The sequence below is a fragment of the Ranitomeya variabilis genome, chromosome 3 (assembly GCF_051348905.1).
Source record: "Ranitomeya variabilis isolate aRanVar5 chromosome 3, aRanVar5.hap1, whole genome shotgun sequence".
NCBI lineage: Eukaryota > Metazoa > Chordata > Amphibia > Anura > Dendrobatidae > Ranitomeya > Ranitomeya variabilis.
The window spans coordinates 702,860,671-702,878,067 of record NC_135234.1 but is presented as its reverse complement, the minus strand read 5'-3'; the positions used below and the strand labels follow the sequence as shown (position 1 = coordinate 702,878,067).

General features: G+C 43.0%; 1 protein-coding gene across 6 annotated transcripts in view; it reads right to left on the bottom strand.

Annotated features, from left to right (window-relative positions):
* The window catches only part of DCLK1 (doublecortin like kinase 1), a 487,270-nt gene that overhangs the window by 415,683 nt on the left and 54,190 nt on the right, over nucleotides 1-17,397 (bottom strand). For all 6 annotated transcript variants that reach the window (XR_013224066.1, XM_077298215.1, XM_077298213.1 and 3 more), the window contains exons 2-3: nucleotides 11,383-11,769; nucleotides 2,376-2,722 (exon numbers count right to left, since the gene is read on the bottom strand). Coding sequence is in view for 5 of the 6 variants with exons in the window: in XM_077298215.1 (XP_077154330.1) it covers nucleotides 2,376-2,722; nucleotides 11,383-11,758 (723 nt within the window). In the remaining variant the exon portion in view is untranslated. The remainder of the gene's footprint in view (nucleotides 1-2,375; nucleotides 2,723-11,382; nucleotides 11,770-17,397) is intronic.

The following is a 17,397-nucleotide window of genomic DNA, read 5'->3' as shown; positions in this document are numbered from 1 at the left end:
TACCTGTGATGACGTCGCGGTCACATGACCATGACGTCATGGCAGGTCCTTCTCCCTTAGCACCGTGGACAGGACGCGACGTCGGAGGGTGAGAATAAGGTTTGGTTTTTTTTTGTTTTTTTATTATTATTATTATTATTATTATTATTTGTAACATTAGATCGTTTTACTATTGATGCAGCATACACAGCATCAATAGTAAAAACTTGGTCACACAGGGTTAATAGCTGCATAACCGGAGTGCGTTACACCGCGCTCCGGTAACGCTGGCATTAACCCTGTGTGAGGGCTGACTGGATGACTGGAGGGGAGTATGGAGCGGGCACTGACTGCGGGGAGGGAAGAGCGGCCATATTGCCGACGGACTGTGGCCGTCGCTGATTGGACGTGGCAATGGTCGTGGGCGTTTTGCCACGACCAATCAGCGACTTGGATTCCATGACAGACAGAGGCCGCGACCAATGAATATCCGAGACAGACAGACAGACAGACGGAAGTGACCCTTAGACAATTATATAGTAGGATTATTTACCTTATGCCAACATATTTTACTGCACTTTACAGACAATGTCATTATGTCTTTGTAACATGGGGGTAAACTCACATAAACATTGGGAGAACATACAATTCCCATGTAGATGTTGTCCTTGGTTGGATTTGAACCCTGAGCTGCACAGTAACAAAGTCAATCACTCAGCTACCGTGCTGCCCATTTTGGAATGAGATTTATTAAATTAATCTATCAGTAGGTTTTTGTTGCCCAAAAAAACCCCCAGCAACCTCTGGCCACATCATCTACTCAAGATTTCCCTCTGTGGCTGAGTGCTACGTCGGGCCAGTTTCTGCCCAATCACACCAATATCAGTTTTGGTTAGTCTGTGTAATTAGCCAGCTGATTAGCTGAAATCTGCCTCATTTGCTGGAGTACTGACCTGTTGTACATATCAATCAGCCTGTCGATCACTATGATTGTAGTGTGTAAAAACCATCTGAAAGAAAACTGAACTGCAAAACTATTATAGGGCAGAATACAGGTTTCAGTTTAGCAGGATCATAACAGAAATGAAAAAAGGGAATTGGTTGTAGCCTTACAAAATATCTGTGCGTAAACGGCTAACTAAGAGCAATGGCATCATCAATAAACATTGATTGGATCAGTCCAAAATCTGTGAGCAAACCATGGTTTATCAGCAAAACGGAGAGCCCCTCTCTAAAGTCAGCCATACTCTCTACATGGCTGTCGGACGAACGATGCTTTAGTCAATCATTCGGATGACAGAAATCTCAGCCAACTCTCTCATCCACAATAGCGCTCGCTCAGCCGACTGCTCCTATGTGCTCTATGAGAAAGATGCTGACTGACACTTATCTCAGGGAGAACAATGCTATCGTCACCGAGGGTCCTGGAAGGGCTGATTCTTAGGAAGGAAGGCTGTCGGAAAGAAGCAGGGCGCGTCCGAGGGTGAGTATATACCTAATAGGAATATACTCACCCTCGGCTTCTTTCCGGCAGCCTTCCTTCCTAAGAATCAGCCCTTCCAGGACCCTCGGTGACGTCACGGTGACGTCGCGCCTTGTGATTGGTCGCGCGAGCGGTCACATGGGCGGCCGCGCGACCAATCACAAGCCGCGACGTCACCGCGACGTAACCGCAAGGTCCTGGAAGGCTGATTCTAAGGAAGGAAGGTTCCCGCTTAGTACCAGGGCGCATCAGATGGTAAGTATGGCGATATTTTTTATTTTAATTCTTTATTTTACACTTAAATATGGATCCCAGGGCCTGAAGGAGAGTTTCCGCTCCTTCAGACCCTGGGAACCATTGGAAACCCAATGCACTGCATTGGGTTTCGAGTTTCGGCCGACCCCGACTTTTTTATAGGATCGGCCGATTTCACTCGACCCGACTTTTGAAAAAGTCGGGTTTCGTGAAACCCGACCCGATCCTATAAATGTAAAGGTCGCTCAACCCTAGTGACCAGTGCTGTGGAGTCAGAGTCAGGGAAATTGAGGAGTTGGAGGTTTGGCTTACTGACTCTAGTGCCTTGCACGTAATGATACATTTTTCCCACTGCACGGCACATGTCTAGCAATGGCTTCTTTGGTGATAAAAGTTTTACTTTACGGAGCTCAATATGTAAATCTAAGAACTTATTTCTACACATAGGTTGTCCTCATGGGACAACTCCTCTGATTCCAACAATGGATCAATATTTTGACCAACTTGGACTTTTATTAATTTTATACCAAACATCACCCCATCGCACCTCCAGATAAATCCCAGTTCTTCTATCAGTAGCGAGCGAGAACACTATAGCCAGACAAGCACATAAGCATACCAGACAGTGACTTGGGTAATTATCTACCAACCACCTTACCTGTTTTCCATCCAGTGTATAGAGACGCTTCACCACCCCAGAATCCAGCTTTATGGCGTCAGTAATATCAGTGAGAACTTGCTCGAATGAGTGGGCTGTTTTCTTGTTGAGGAGAATCCGGACGGCTTTGCGAGGCTTCACACCACTCCTGATGATTGTGACAAGCTTGGGTCTTATGAAATCTTTGTTCTCTCTTCCTTCCGAGGTGCTCGGCTTAGGGGTAGCCAGAGGTTGCACTGAGCGAGGGCTACCACTTGTCTTCACATTCACAGACCAGTTGGGGTTTACATTCTTTGTGTACTCCAGTTTTTTAAATGGCTCAATAGATCCACAAACATAACTTTCACCTTAAAGAAAAGTGAAAAAAAAATTGTTTTAGTGCAGTAGACCAAAACAAGAGTCTCTTCTTTCCTAGAACCAAACCTATTCTTGTCCATGGGATTTGTCTGGTTTTGCAGCGCAGCACCAGTAAGGCCAGGTTCACGTCACCTCTATGCCCCCCATTCATGACCATGTCTGGGAAAATGGAAGAGCTATTAACTTCAAACTTGGTCCAAAATAACAAACTGGTGGTGTCTGTCGTTGTAGCCAGGCACAATAGTATAGATGATTAGGGGCCACAAGTCCTAGTATGCTTGCCTTAAAGGGAATTTGTCACCAGGTTTCCCCTGTATAACCCATTTCCACCCACTCTTGGAAACGTCCCTACAACTACTTTGTATAAATCCCATGTTCTTCACAAACATCATAAAAAGCCTTATATATACTAATGGGTGGCGCTGTACACTAGTGGGTGCAGAGACCATGCTTGGCGCAACCTCTGTGCCAGCAATTGTCTCCACTTTTACTGATGTGAATGACATCTCCTCCGTCATCCATGTGGCCCATCTGACGCAGGAAGTTGCTCTGCTAGATCATAGCTGTGAAGGCAACAGTTTTGTACGAGCTGTGTACGAGGATGAAGTCGGAGATGTCATACTGATCAATCAAAGGTGGAGGAGAAGTGACTGCGGGCACAGACTGGCACCGAGCACTGTCTGGCTACACACATTGGCATACCGTGTGGCACAAATGTAAAAGATATTTTGTGAGGTATGTGGTGCAAATGGGTATATAAAAAGTGGGTTAAGAGGTGGTGGCAACGCATGATATATGGAAAACCTGGTGACAGCTTCTCTTTACATGTACTCATATCAGCTGTAAGTAGTTCTGGGATAAGGTGTTATTGTGCATGCTTGGGTGCTAACCGAGTGACTTTGCCATGCTCGAAAAATATATTTGAGTCCCCGATGCTGCATGTCTCGCGACTGTTCAACAGCCACAACACATGCAGGGACTTCCTGTTTGTTCGAACAGCCATAAGACATGCAGCTGTGAGGAATCGAATATGTTATTCGAGCTCGCCAAAGACACTCGGTTAGCACCCGAACATGCACCATAACACCTTATCCGAGCACGTTCGCTCATCACTAGTAGGCAGTAATACAATTGTTATTTTGTTCATTCCATAGTTTAGGAAAGAAAATCAAGTCGGAGTTTTCACTTGTCTTACTACTCCTTACGTTCTAGATTCTAGAACGTAGAGCCAGGATCCTTCTTTCCTCACTTGCCTGGTAATCATCTACTTTATAGGACTCTGAACAAAGCCATACTCCCATTAAAGAAAATGTATGATCAGTTGCAGACAGATTTATTACATTACAACTATGTCTGCACTAAAACAGCTGTGTCTAGTGTACCAAGCATGAAGACGGCTTTTTGTGGGAGAAGATTGGCATTAATTACTTTACAAGATTTAAATCCACCTGTTATAATGGAAACTTAGACCAATGGCGGCACATAACAAAAATAAAACTTCAAAAGATTTTGCAAGGATTTAACTATGAGATGAGTGACATCTACTGTAACATGTATCTGTAATAATGGGCTCAGCTGCTTGGCACTATGGGGTTGGAAGAGGGTCCATTTGGGATACTTGGACAGGACTCTCTTTCTGAAAAAAGCTTGCTTAAAAGAAAACTAATTTGTCTAACGTCTCTGGGAGACCAGCAATATGAAATGTGCATGTACAAACTAAAATGAAAAAAATAATCACTTTACTACTCGCATATAGGGGCAGAATGTGCTACAAAACCTGCACTAAATATACAGAATATGCCAGTGACTTGCCCACACTGACCCCCCCCCAAAAAAAAAAATAGACATGCTGGAGATCAGGTACAGGTAAGAATAAAATAAGGACATTGGCGTCATTATGCGCAGTATCACAGGAGAGGAGCTATAAGATCCTGGCAAGATGGTATAGATGCCCTTTCATGGTGCATGCAGTGTTTCCCACGACTCCCGACACCTGTTGGAGATGCTTAAAGGAAATAGGCTCTTACATGCATATTTGGTGGGACTGCCCTCCCATAAGGGATCTGTGGTTGGCTGTCTTTGAACTTCATAATAGGATGTCAATCACACAGATCCAACCCTCAGCAAGTCTAGCATTGTTGTCTTTGTGCGATTTATCGATATCTAGGTTCAAGAAGGGCATCCTGAGACACTTTCTTACCGCAGTTAGGAATCTTATTCCACGTTTCTGGAAACAAGAAAAGTTACCCTCCCGATCGGAATTTGTGGATGAACTTAACAGCATCTATAGAATGGAACAGCTGATAAGTCAGTCATCAGGCAATGTAGAAAAAACTTATAACACATGGGCCCCCTGGATTGCTTTCAGGGAAACCCCTGAGCTTGATCTTTGGATTTCCGGAACCTGATGTATCATGTAGCTCACTCTTGCGTAGTCTCGGGCCGTCCTATCGGCCTGCGCCCTGTCCGTTGGAGCGGAATGGCAGCCTAACTCCCTCCCCGCATCCCCCATACCCCCACCCATTCCTCTCTTCCTCTCCCACCCCCTTTTCTTTCCCTTTTCTTTCTCCTCCTGTTTGTCTTTCTCATGTTCAGTTTGACTGTACATTGTACTTTTCAATGATTATAAAGAATTCAATATTGGTTATTGTCTATCCCTGCTGTTAACACTTTGTAATTTTTGGGATAAGTAACAACACTGTTAACAAGAAAGTCAAACTATAAAACTAAAATGCTGTAACATTATTTCACTTGACTAACTTGTAACCTCTGCCTATTATTGCTCAGATATACTAATTTGTATTATTTATCATTATTCTTTATTACTGTGACCAATAAAATTGATTTATACAAAATAAGGACATTGGAGCATAGCCTTTAAAATGCAGCGGGTGTTGTTGTTCATATACTGCAAACGAAGCCTTGAAGGCGCCTTGTCACATGCGAGGGCGCACAGCTATACACAGGAATACGTGATCACTGACACCTGATGAGTTTGGTGTACTTATCATATCAAAATGGCATTATAATCCTCAAAATTAAAGGGAACTTGTTATGTAAAAAAAAAATTAACCTGCAGATATGGGGTTAACCTGCAGGTTAATAACGACCTGAAGCTGCCCGTCGCCAGCACTGAGAGCCCCTCTGTTGGGACGAAATTTACTTTATTCCTACCGGCAGACTCGGGCTTTCAGTCATAAAGATGCGGCTTCAGTCACCGCTCAGTGTATAGAGAGCTGCGGCTATAACCGCACCCCCGGACTGACTGACAGCTCGCTCAGCATTAGAGCCAAGAGTCGATCAGTGCTGGAGGCAGTTATAGCCATCGCTCACTCTGTACTGAGCGGTGACTGAAGCCAAGTCGGCCCACCCCTATGACTGAAAACCGGGGGCTGCAGGGAGGAATAAAGTTAATTTCCTCTCGGCAGTGGGACTCTCAGCGTGGCGATCATCTCTTTTTTTTTTTTTACATGACTGGTTCACTTTAACAAGGATTTTATGAGTCCGGCTGCAGCTGGACTCAAAAAATCCTCATTTTAAAGAAGAAATCTCATTCAAATGTTTATTTCATAACGCCTCTTAATTACCTATGCAATGATGTGTAAATTCATTAAAATATTTACCGATTGCCGTACTCTTCCTTTTCCAGAGCCGTTGTGCCATGCTGTGGGGTCAGTGCTACTTCTATCAATGTAGAGAACAAAATGAGGCTCCATAGCCTTACACTGAGAAAGCAACTTCCGATTCACACGTAAACCCCGGTGTGAGACGGTTAGTCTGTTTCTGGGGCACGTGGGGCAGAAGATGACCAGAGCTGCTCTGGGAACAGCGGAAGATGGCAATCAAAAGTATTTCAATGCACTTACACATCATTTCTAGTATACTTACGAGGGATCACAAAATAATAATTGTGATCAGACATCTTGTTTAATATTAGACAGTGAAGCTTTTTTAAAGGATTATACATTCTGACATTGACCTTCATAAGAAGCATACCAGCCTCATCAGGTCTAAGTAATCTATTTAATAATTTTTTTCAGTTTATAGTGTGAAGTCTGGTGACAGATCCTGTTAATGCATTGTATGTAATGTGTAGGGCTTAGCATTCTGCTGTGATATTTACCTACTTACTAAACAAAATCCCATTTTTACCACATGTTAGTAAGAAGGAAAAAAAGGTCTAAACCTGGCCATAAACTTTCAATAACTCTTGGTCAAATGGATGACAGCTATTCCTTCAGATACCCTTATATACAAGTACACTTGGTCCAGGCAATTGCCTCTGGGGGCGATTTATAGCTGACATTCATATTCAACATGCCCAAACCTTCTTTCCTCTAACATCTATTGTCGGGGCTAAATGGCGAAGCACATTAGATGGCTGAATAAAGAACAGTAAGTCAACATTAATTTAATGTGTCTCACCCTTCAGGTCCATGGCAGAAGGAAACAATAAAAGTGCAATGCTATTTCTGACAAGCTGTGGTCTCAGAGGTTGGAATCAGAATGATTTATTATGGTTTTATAATGTGTCCATAAAAATATTGTCTGTGATTTTTTGAAAAACTGTTCCAAAAAATAAAAAGTTGGCCACCCCATGTTGGAGCCATACCTATAAGAAGTGACCTGTGGTTTTGCCTTTCCTGTTTGACAAGCGACATCTGCTTCAGACCTTCCTATGATAAAACTCATTCATATCCTCCGCTCTACAGGCCATTATAACCCGCCCATGTTTTCATCTTCACAGCCCAGTACAGAAGCGCAGTCATTTTCCAGTTATTTAAGCACAAACTATGTCTGCAAGCTAATTTATACTGGTCTAATTTAGCAAAAGAAGGCAGATGAGATCTGGAGGATTTCTACATTACTGCACAATCTCACTTTTAGGGGGAGAAACTGGCACAATCATTAATAACAGCTCCTGATTCAGAAACGCAAGGACAAGGGAAGGAAAATGGGGCCGTGTTATTGCCTGTGCAGCCCCGAATCTGAGCTTTACTCTCCAGACTGACATGGTCTTAATTATACTAAAAATGGCACCTGGTCATTACCATATGGAAATGAGAACGGACCAGAGGAAGAAACGAAATGGCCGGGGAGCGACAACTCGGCTCCTGGTGGCACACATCTGGAGAACAAGGGTGTGAGATTCTGCATTATCGCCGCCATTCATCACTGCTGAATTTCCACTTTTCCAGAGTCATTTGCTCCTTTTTATTTGCCTTTGTATTTGCCCCGTATTCTCTATACGTTTGAGACACTTTTTATATTTTCTTTCTTATTTTAAGGGAATATGTCACCAGGATTTTACTAACCCATCTGAGAGCAGCATTATACAGGGACCCTGGTTCTAGAAATGTATAATTTACTAGGTTGATGGTTGCAGTTTTCTCCAGCAGATCTAGCAGTTCTCTGAATGCTGAGCTGTGTATAACTCCGCCCACATCACTGATTGGCAGATTTCTGCCTATACACAGAAAGCTGCCAATCAGTGGTGGGGGGCGTGTTAGGACTACATGGCAGCAGGTTTACTAGTCCTCTAATGATAATCACTTGCTGATAAAACATTGATTTTATCAAAACTATAGCAAGCAGCCTATTAAGTGACAAATTGCTGGAATCAGGGTCTCTGCCTCTACATTATGCTGCTCTCAGATTAGGTAGTAAAAACCTTGTGATGGATTCCCTTTAAGTCTTTTTCCTTGACAATTTTGCTTATCCAAATGTTTTAGACAGATTCATGAAATGCCACATTTACCAAAAGTCACATTTTTTGGCACATCTCACTCCCATCCCTGCCTGGAGGAGTTTTCAATTCGGTGCATTTTTGCGATCTTTTTAAAGGATTTGTGACTTCTGGTGCTAAAAAACTGGTTGCAAAAACTGGTTAAAGAAAAGAAAAATAATTTTGGACTTTTGCGGCAAATTCATGAACCACATGCGCCATTTTAAAGTATTTTCCACTAAAAAACATCAGTGAATACCGAAAGGCCAAAAAAAGAAAAGAAAAGTGACTTTGATTCATCATAAATCGTATTGGTTTTGCAGCATTTGTATCTGTTGTATGTGTAGTTCTTGGGATGCATATTTGTATTTTTTTTTGCTTAGCTCCTGGTCTGGTAAAGTAATTACTGAATTCTAAAGTAATGAATCCATTACTGTACCATTACTTCAGATAACTAAGTAATACCATTGAGTATGTCTAATAGATTTATTAATTAATGCACCAAATTTTGTTTAAATGGTCACTGATGTGGTTTCAGCTCGAACAATAGTATGAGTAATGCAGGCTGTAAAATGAAGAAAAAGGAAGTTCTTGAACCTATAGTGCTGGCAGAATGCTGATGAAGATGGAAAGTTACAGCGCATGAGAATTGGGACATTTTTGGACATCTTGGATTGGCATGTGCACCAACAGCATCCTTACCTTCTGGGGTATGACCCTGTTGTTACTCTGACAGGTACGCTGCTCAGTTTATTCGTTAGAACCTCGGTATCAGCAGCATTGCTGTGTATGACGTGTAGTGTGAAGGGATATTACTGTAGACAGAATGAGGACGGCGTGATACATGATCTTTAATAGGGATTAGATATAAGTTAGTTATAACAGATTATCTAGCACAAATGTTGGTTTTCCGGTATGCTCGTGAGTGATCAACCTATTAAAAAAGTGTGTGCATTCATTAATCATAACTGTCATGATGCGGTGGGAAAGTACAGGACCCAAACCTGATGAAACCTGATGAAATGCACTAGTTTAGTAAATCACATCCCACACTAATGCATGGCTGGAGAATGCTGGAGAAAGGAAGCCACCAAGGTCCTGGTGCCTGGGCGGGCCTAAGGCTAGACCGCCACATCAGTGGCACATGGTAGGTGAGGGCACTGGTTACAGGTTTTGTGTAGGTACTTTGTAAGTCACACCTCCACCATCTAATATGAAATAACTGAGGACTTAGCCTAGGCGTAAGCAATCTGACCGCTCCGCAGTCCCATAGAGAATGAACGGAACGGCGGTCGAGCGCGTGCAATGCTGCTCCATTCTAACTAAGGACCCAAGTGCCCAGGTCTGAGGACCAGTGGGGGTCTTAGAGGTCAGACCTCCACCGATCTGGAAGTTATACATGATAATCTCTTATAAGAGAGGTAAAAAACTGGAAGGAGAAAAAGCGCAATAGGGTCTTATCTGGCTATAAGATAGGAGAAAATGGCCGATCGTGCTCACTTGGTCACAACCACTGAACAGCTTAGACTGCTGCAGACCCACGGAGAAGGAAACATAGAGAGCTGCAAACAAATGGGTTAAATCTGCGCAGCGGTCAGAAAGATGATGAGGAGACGGGAATCCAGAGTATGTGGGTTATTAGACAACGCGTTCCGAAGTTTCAACCTTCATCAGGGCAGTCACTGTGGTTCGTCCCGATGAAGAAGTCTGAAACTTCGAAACGCGTTGACTAATAAACCGCATACTCTGGATTCCCGTCTCCTCATCATCTTTCTGACCGCTGCGCAGATTTAACCCATTTATCTCCAGTCCTCAACTCCTTATAAGTGGAATTTATGTTTCATGGACTGCAGTAGAACTGAACACGACCTATTGCGATATCAAAGCCTACAAAGGCCGCATTCACTTTATTCAGAGAGTTATTATCATCCTTTACCGAAGGGTTAAATAACTAATTTAGCTCTGCTGCACTGGTAATTGCCACTTCAAATGAAAATGGTTTAATGAAAGTGCAGCAATTAGACCCGTGGGTCACAGTCGTTTTAGGAACAAAAGACGCCTGTCCTCACTTCACAGACGTTATTTAGTAATCTGCACAGTCCCAGCAGGTCCAGACCGATCAGCGGTAAATGGCAGCTATGGGCCACAGCACGAGAAAAGTAGCATCGCCATGATTAGCTTTCTTCCTATAACCCCTCCACTTGTTTGTCATCAGCTTCCCAAGGCTGTTACCCTGAACGTAAGTTTTATATTTCTGCTTAATATATTTATAATCATAATATTTATTTTATTTTATTTAACTAATGTAATAATTTGTTATTAATTTAATTAATGTACGGTAATATATTTAATATTCTATATTTATATATTATATTAATATTTTGTCAGCAAGACCCCCGTCCCGTGTCTGCTGAACTGAAGTTAGATCATTAAACATCCCCTATGGCGTATCATGAAGCCAAGAGTCCTATTTGTCCAGAAGCTGCCACTGTTTTGATGCACTCTTTCTTGTCGTACACTACATTTCACTGGTTAGTTCTTCAGATTGAGCATTCTGCCAGCACTATAGGTTCTGGAGCTTCCATTTCCTAGTTTCCAATGATGCATTACACCTCCTCAGCATTGGCTAAATCCATTGCTTTTTGTTTTTGCTGTCCACACATGGCAGTGAGAAGTGTACAACGTAAGTGTCCGGCATTTGGAAGTGATGTTTAGGCTGAAAATGGAATTGGTAAATTAAGTAATGTGTAATCGTATTATTCATTATTAGATGAGTATAATATACTTGGAGTTACAGTGATCATTTAGGCCCTACCAGATCCACCCAGGAAAACCCACAGAAACTTCCAGTTGCCCATTTTGGGACTCGTGCTTATTCACACCTTTTCACAGACGGTAAAGGAAGAAACAAAATGTGATACCGACCTTCAGTGAGCTGATCCATGGAAATGATCTTCCTGATCCCGTCCACTGTGTAGATAGTTCTCACTCCCTGGGGCAGATTCACATTATCGGAAAGAGTTCTGGTCAAATCAGCCAGGAGAGCTTCAAAGGATCGGAATCGGTCAGGGGAAATGGCATAGACAATTCCTTTAAAATATCGATCACCGTTGCGATAGAATCGGACTTTCTTCGCCTTCTTCTCTGAACTCAGGGCCTGCAGGGTACGGGTTCGGTAAAAACTGCAGTGGGCACTATGGGTTGGACTTGGTAGCCCATTGGCTCGAGAACTTCTGCTGTACCTTTGCGCTTTATCGCGCTCATCAAAATGTTCAAGCTCCATGTCTCTCCCCAAGGACATCGTAGAGATACCTGCAAAGGGAAAGAAACGTTACTCACCGATGGATTAGAAACTCCTCTGGACATATTAACAGCGATGACGGTCATGTAATGGTTCAAAAACACCGTCCGTGGGCTGCGAGAAAAACGGGTCTCATTAACACGGCTACTATTCTGGTAGCACTGAGTGACTGAGCCGCCTCTTGTTACAGTCATATAGATTTGTTCGGGAACCATTAAGAGCTCAGTTTCTCATTTAGAAATAATGTAATTGAACATAAACACATATTAAAAATAGAAGAAACAATAGAAAAGCAATAACAAATCCATCAACCGTGATTGTTACATACAACGCCTGCTATCCAAACAATTACACGCAGATCTATGGGAGCAACGGGCGGCTAACAATGAATTCGGGGAATTTAATAATAGTGAAACGACTGCATGGTCTACACCGCCAAATATAGATGTGTATATATTGTATATAGCTCGGCACATTACACAAATGAATGAAAGCCAGCTTCAAAGATTCCTAAATAAGATCTTACTAAGAAAACATTTATACAGTTAGGTCCATATATATTTGGACAGAGACAACATTTTTCTAGTTTTGGTTATAGACAATACCACAATGAATTTTAAACAAAACAATTCAGATGCAGTTGAAGTTCAGACTTTCAGCTTTCATTTGAGGGTATCCACATTAAAATCGGATGAAGGGTTTAAGAGTTTCAGCTCCTTAACATGTACCATCCTGTTTTTTAAAAGGACCAAAAGTAATTGGACAGATTCAATAATTTTAAATAAAATGTTCATTTTTAGTACTTGGTTGAAAACCCTTTGTTGGCAATGACTGCCTGAAGTCTTGAACTCATGGACATCACCAGACGCTGTGTTTCCTCCTTTTTGATGCTCGGCCAGGCCTTCACTGCGGTGGTTTTCAGTTGCTGTTTGTTTGTGGGCCTTTCTGTCTGAAGTTTAGTCTTTAACAAGTGAAATGCATGCTCAATTTGGTTGAGATCAGGTGACTGACTTGGCCATTCAAGAATATTCCACTTCTTTGATTTAATTAACTCCTGGGTTGCTTTGGCTTCATGTTTTGGGTCATTGTCCATCTGTAGTATGAAACGACGACCAATCAGTTTGGCTGCATTTGGCTGGATCTGAGCACACAGTATGGCTCTGAATACCTCAGAATTCATTCGGCTGCTTCTGTCCTGTGTCACATCATCAATAAACACTAGTGACCCAGTGCCACTGGCAGCCATGCATGCCCAAGCCATCACTCTGCCTCCGCTGTGTTTTACAGATAATGTGGTATGCTTTGGATCATGAGCTGTACCACGCCTTCGCCATACTTTTCTCTTTCCATCATTCTGGTAGAGGTTGATCATGGTTTCATCTGTCCATAGAATGTTCTTCCAGAACTGTGCTGGCTTTTTTAGATGTTTTATAGCAAAGTCCAGTCTAGCCTTTTTCTTCTTGATGCTTATGAGTGGCTTGCACCGTGCAGTGAACCCTCTGTATTTACTTTCATGTAGTCTTCTCTTTATGGTAGATTTGGATATTGATGCGCCGACCTCCTGGAGAGTGTAGGTCACTTGGTTGGCTGTTGTGAAGGGGTTTCTCTTCACCATGGAGATTATTCTGCGATCATCCCCCACTGTTGTCTTCCGTGGGCGCTCAGGTCTTTTTGCATTGTTGAGTTCACCAGTGCTTTCTTTCTTTCTCAGGATGTACCAAACTGTAGATTTTGCCACTCCTAATATTGTAGCAATTTCTCGGCTTGTTTTTTTCTGTTTTCGCAGCTTAAGGATGGCTTGTTTCACTTGCATGGAGAGCTCCTTTGACCGCATGTTTACTTCACAGCAAAACCTTCCAAATGCAAGCACCACACCTCAAATCAACTCCAGGCCTTTTATCTGCTTAATTGAGAATGACATGACGAAGGGATTGCCCACACCTGTCCATGAAATAGCCTTGGAGTCAATTGTCCAATTACTTTTGGTCCCTTTAAAAACAGGGTCGCACATGTTAAGGAGCTGAAACTCCTAAACCCTTCATCCAATTTTATTGTGGATACCCTCAAATGAAAGCTGAAAGTCTGAACTTCAACTGCATCTGAATTGTTTTGTTTAAAATTCATTGTGGCAATGTTTATAACCAAAATTAGAAAAATGTTGTCTCTGTCCAAATATATATGGACCTAACTGTATATGAGGCTATAAAAGCAAATTAATCATGTGTTAAAGGGGATGACTCGTAAAGATAACCCCTTGGTAATTACAAGCCGGCCTGGTGATCAGATGGTGCCCACCTATTCAACATCTCTCATCCCTGAGGAATGCTCATGCACTAAAGAAACAGAATAGGTAATCTCAGGGGTGGACATATCACTGATCCAACCTGCGCCTCCACACGGGGGCCCACAAGGTAGGGGGGCCCATTTAAGCCTCCAAGCAGGTGCAATTTTGCATTTTTAGGAGATGTTGGGCTGCAAAGGGACCATATATTGTTCTTGCACAGGAGCCCTTTTCTGTCTGTGTTCACCAGTGGGTGGTCTAAAATAGCAAATCTCATTTAGAGTTTAAAGGGGTTGTCCAGTCTTAAACCACAAGTCTGCGGTCACTATGTGCTGTGAGAATTCTCCGGTGCCGGAGTCGACAGCTGGCGTTCATGTGACCGCCAGTATATGATTTATATATTTCTAGCCACATTCCGACTAGACTGTATCCAGCCTCACTCAATACACCTGCATTGAGCGAGGTCACACATGTCTAGTTGGCATATGACCACATGTATGGAATTTACATTCTTGCCTTCATGAACCCGCCACTACCAGCACCGGCACGAGACTCCTCACAGTGCGCAGCGATGTGAGCATTCACAAGTCTGCAGTCACATAGAGTGACTACAGACTTGTAGCTTAACACCAGACAACCCCTTTAAAGAGCGTCTGTCAGCACAAAATGACTGTACAAACCAAGCATAGGCGCTCGGTGCACCCTAGTTATGGTCAGACGGTTCAGTCCACCTTTCCACCTACTTTTTTTCCATGAATCTTTGCCCTTATTTGGCTCATGTAAAGCCAGAATTGTCGATTGAGGAAGAGGAAAGTGTTGATAGACGAAAAACAAGTAGGTGGGAAGTTGGACTGAGCTGTTTGGCCACAAAAGTGTGCACCGAGTGCTTGAGCTTGGTTTGAACGGTCCTTTTGTGCTCACAATCTTTTGAATGGATTTACTAAGAAAAGGTTTCTTCGATGATGTCAACTTACCCTAGTAGACAGGGCCGGACTGGTCATCTGGCAATTCTGGCAGATGCCAGAAGGGCCTGCCTGGTTATGGGCCGCCTTGTCTGCTATGTGGTTAACAGAATCGGTGTTCTCAAGACACCCATACTGTTAAGAGTTGTGACGGAGCACAAAGTTGCTGACTCCGTCACTTACCCCAGCAGGCCACAGTTATCATTAGAAATATTGGTCTTGTAGAAAATCTTCCTTTCCTCCATCCAGGGTAATATTAGTAATATATCCCATCTGGTTCATGTGGACGGGGACAACATGGGCCTGTGTGATTTCAAATGCCAGGGCTGAATTTAAGCCCCAGTCTGTACCTGCTAGTAGAGCATATAAACAGGACAACCACTCTTAGGCCGGGGTCACACTTGTGAGTTCAATGCAAGAAACTCGCGCGAGTCTCTCGCATCAATACCCGGTAATGCCGCCGGCACTTGGGACCAGAGCGTTCAGCTGCATAGAAATCCATGCAGCTGCACGCTCCGGGTCCCGAGTGCTGGCGGCAGTACCGGGTATTGATGCGAGAGACTCGCGTGAGTTTCTTGCATTGAACTCGCAAATGTGACCCCGGCCTTTTAGTAATGACACAACCTAAACATACAAATATTGTGCACGTTTGTAAATTTTGGTATGACATTTGCTGACTGAGCACTGCAGAGATACATTAGGACCCCTGCACCTCCCCCCCACGAGTACAATTGTATGGCTACCCGTGCGTGAGCTACAGTATACAGGACAGGTGTATATTCATTATTTATTGTAAACTGTTCTGCATATGTTGCACACACAGACAGGTATATTGCAGCCAGGTATGTTGTAGTCTGCAGTGTTTCAGAGGAAATATACTTTGAAAAGATGCTGGTGACGTCACTGCTAACGTGACAAAGTTCTCGTCACAGGCCAAATGGATTATCTTCTCGTCGGACACATGAGGAATATGGTGTTCTATTATTTTTTGTCTTTTACAGGTGACATGGGCATCGATGGATTATCTTCTCGTCGGACAGGTGAGGAATATGGTGTTTTATTATTTTTTGTCTTTTACAGGTGACATGGGCATCGATGGATTATCTTCTCGTAGGACAGGGGAGGACTATGGTGTTTTATTATTTTTTTGTCTTTTATAGGGGACATGGGCATCGATGGATTATCTCGTTGGACAGGTGAGTATAACTTTGCTTTTTTATTTTTAATTTTTAAAACAAATGGGTAAAAGAGGGGTGGAGTGTAGTGATGAGCGAGTATACTCGTTGTTCGGGTTTTCCCCGAGCACGCTTGGGTGGTCTCCGAGTATTTGTGACTGCTCGGAGATTTAGTTTTAGTCGCAGCAGCTGCATGATTTGCGACTGTTAGACAGCCTGAGTACATGTGGGGATTCCCTAGCAACCAGGCAACCCCCACATGTACTCATACTGTCTAGCAGCCGTAAATCATGCACCTGTGTCAACAAAAACTAAATCTCCGAGCACTCACAAATACTCGGAGACCACCTGAGCGTGCTCGGGAAAACCGGAGCAAAGAGTATACTCGCTCATCACTAGTGGAATGTTTATTTCAAATAAAGGACTTCATTCAGGCTGTATTTTTTTACAATTTGACTATGGGGTTAGTAATGGGGCCATCTTATAGACGCCTCTCCATTACTAACCCCTGGGCTTGATGTCAGCTGCCAATGCAAACCTATCTATTCAATTCTGACAGGTCACATAGTGATTTTACTGTACATGGCAGATGAAACGTCGGGTTTTCTAGGGGATGGATGCGTAAAAATCAGACGGCACACGCAATGATCCGTGTGCTGTGCGATTTTTTTTCTCACATCCACTGACTTGCATTGGTCAGTCTCGTCCGATATACGCGGCCAATCGCAACATGCTGAAATGTTTTTTTCTCAGTCTTATCTGACCCGAGAAGAAAATCACAGATGAGAAGGGAATCATAGAATAACATTAGTCAGAGTACAATGAGATTTTTTATCGGATTGCGCCTGTCCGTTTTTCACGCAGATGAGTATGAGCCTTTAGTGAGAAAAGCTATGGTTACTAGTCTACAGTGAACCTTATTGATGTTTTGTACTTGGGGTTCATTATTGCTTCAGAGCCTGAACCAACCAAAGAATCCTATTGTCCTGTATGCCAGATCAGCCATACACAAGCCCTTCCTTGGCTGTGTACTCTGTGCAGTGCATCACTTATGGCCAAATAATTGCTTTCAGTGCCACTTTTCCGACTAATTTATCATCACATGAGTACCGCTGACACAGGTATATCGGAGTAGTAACCAAAGTTGGTGTCGTTAGGCTAATTGTTTTTAAGGCACTGATAAAAACTGCTTGTTATGAATTAATGTCAGGATCTGTGATC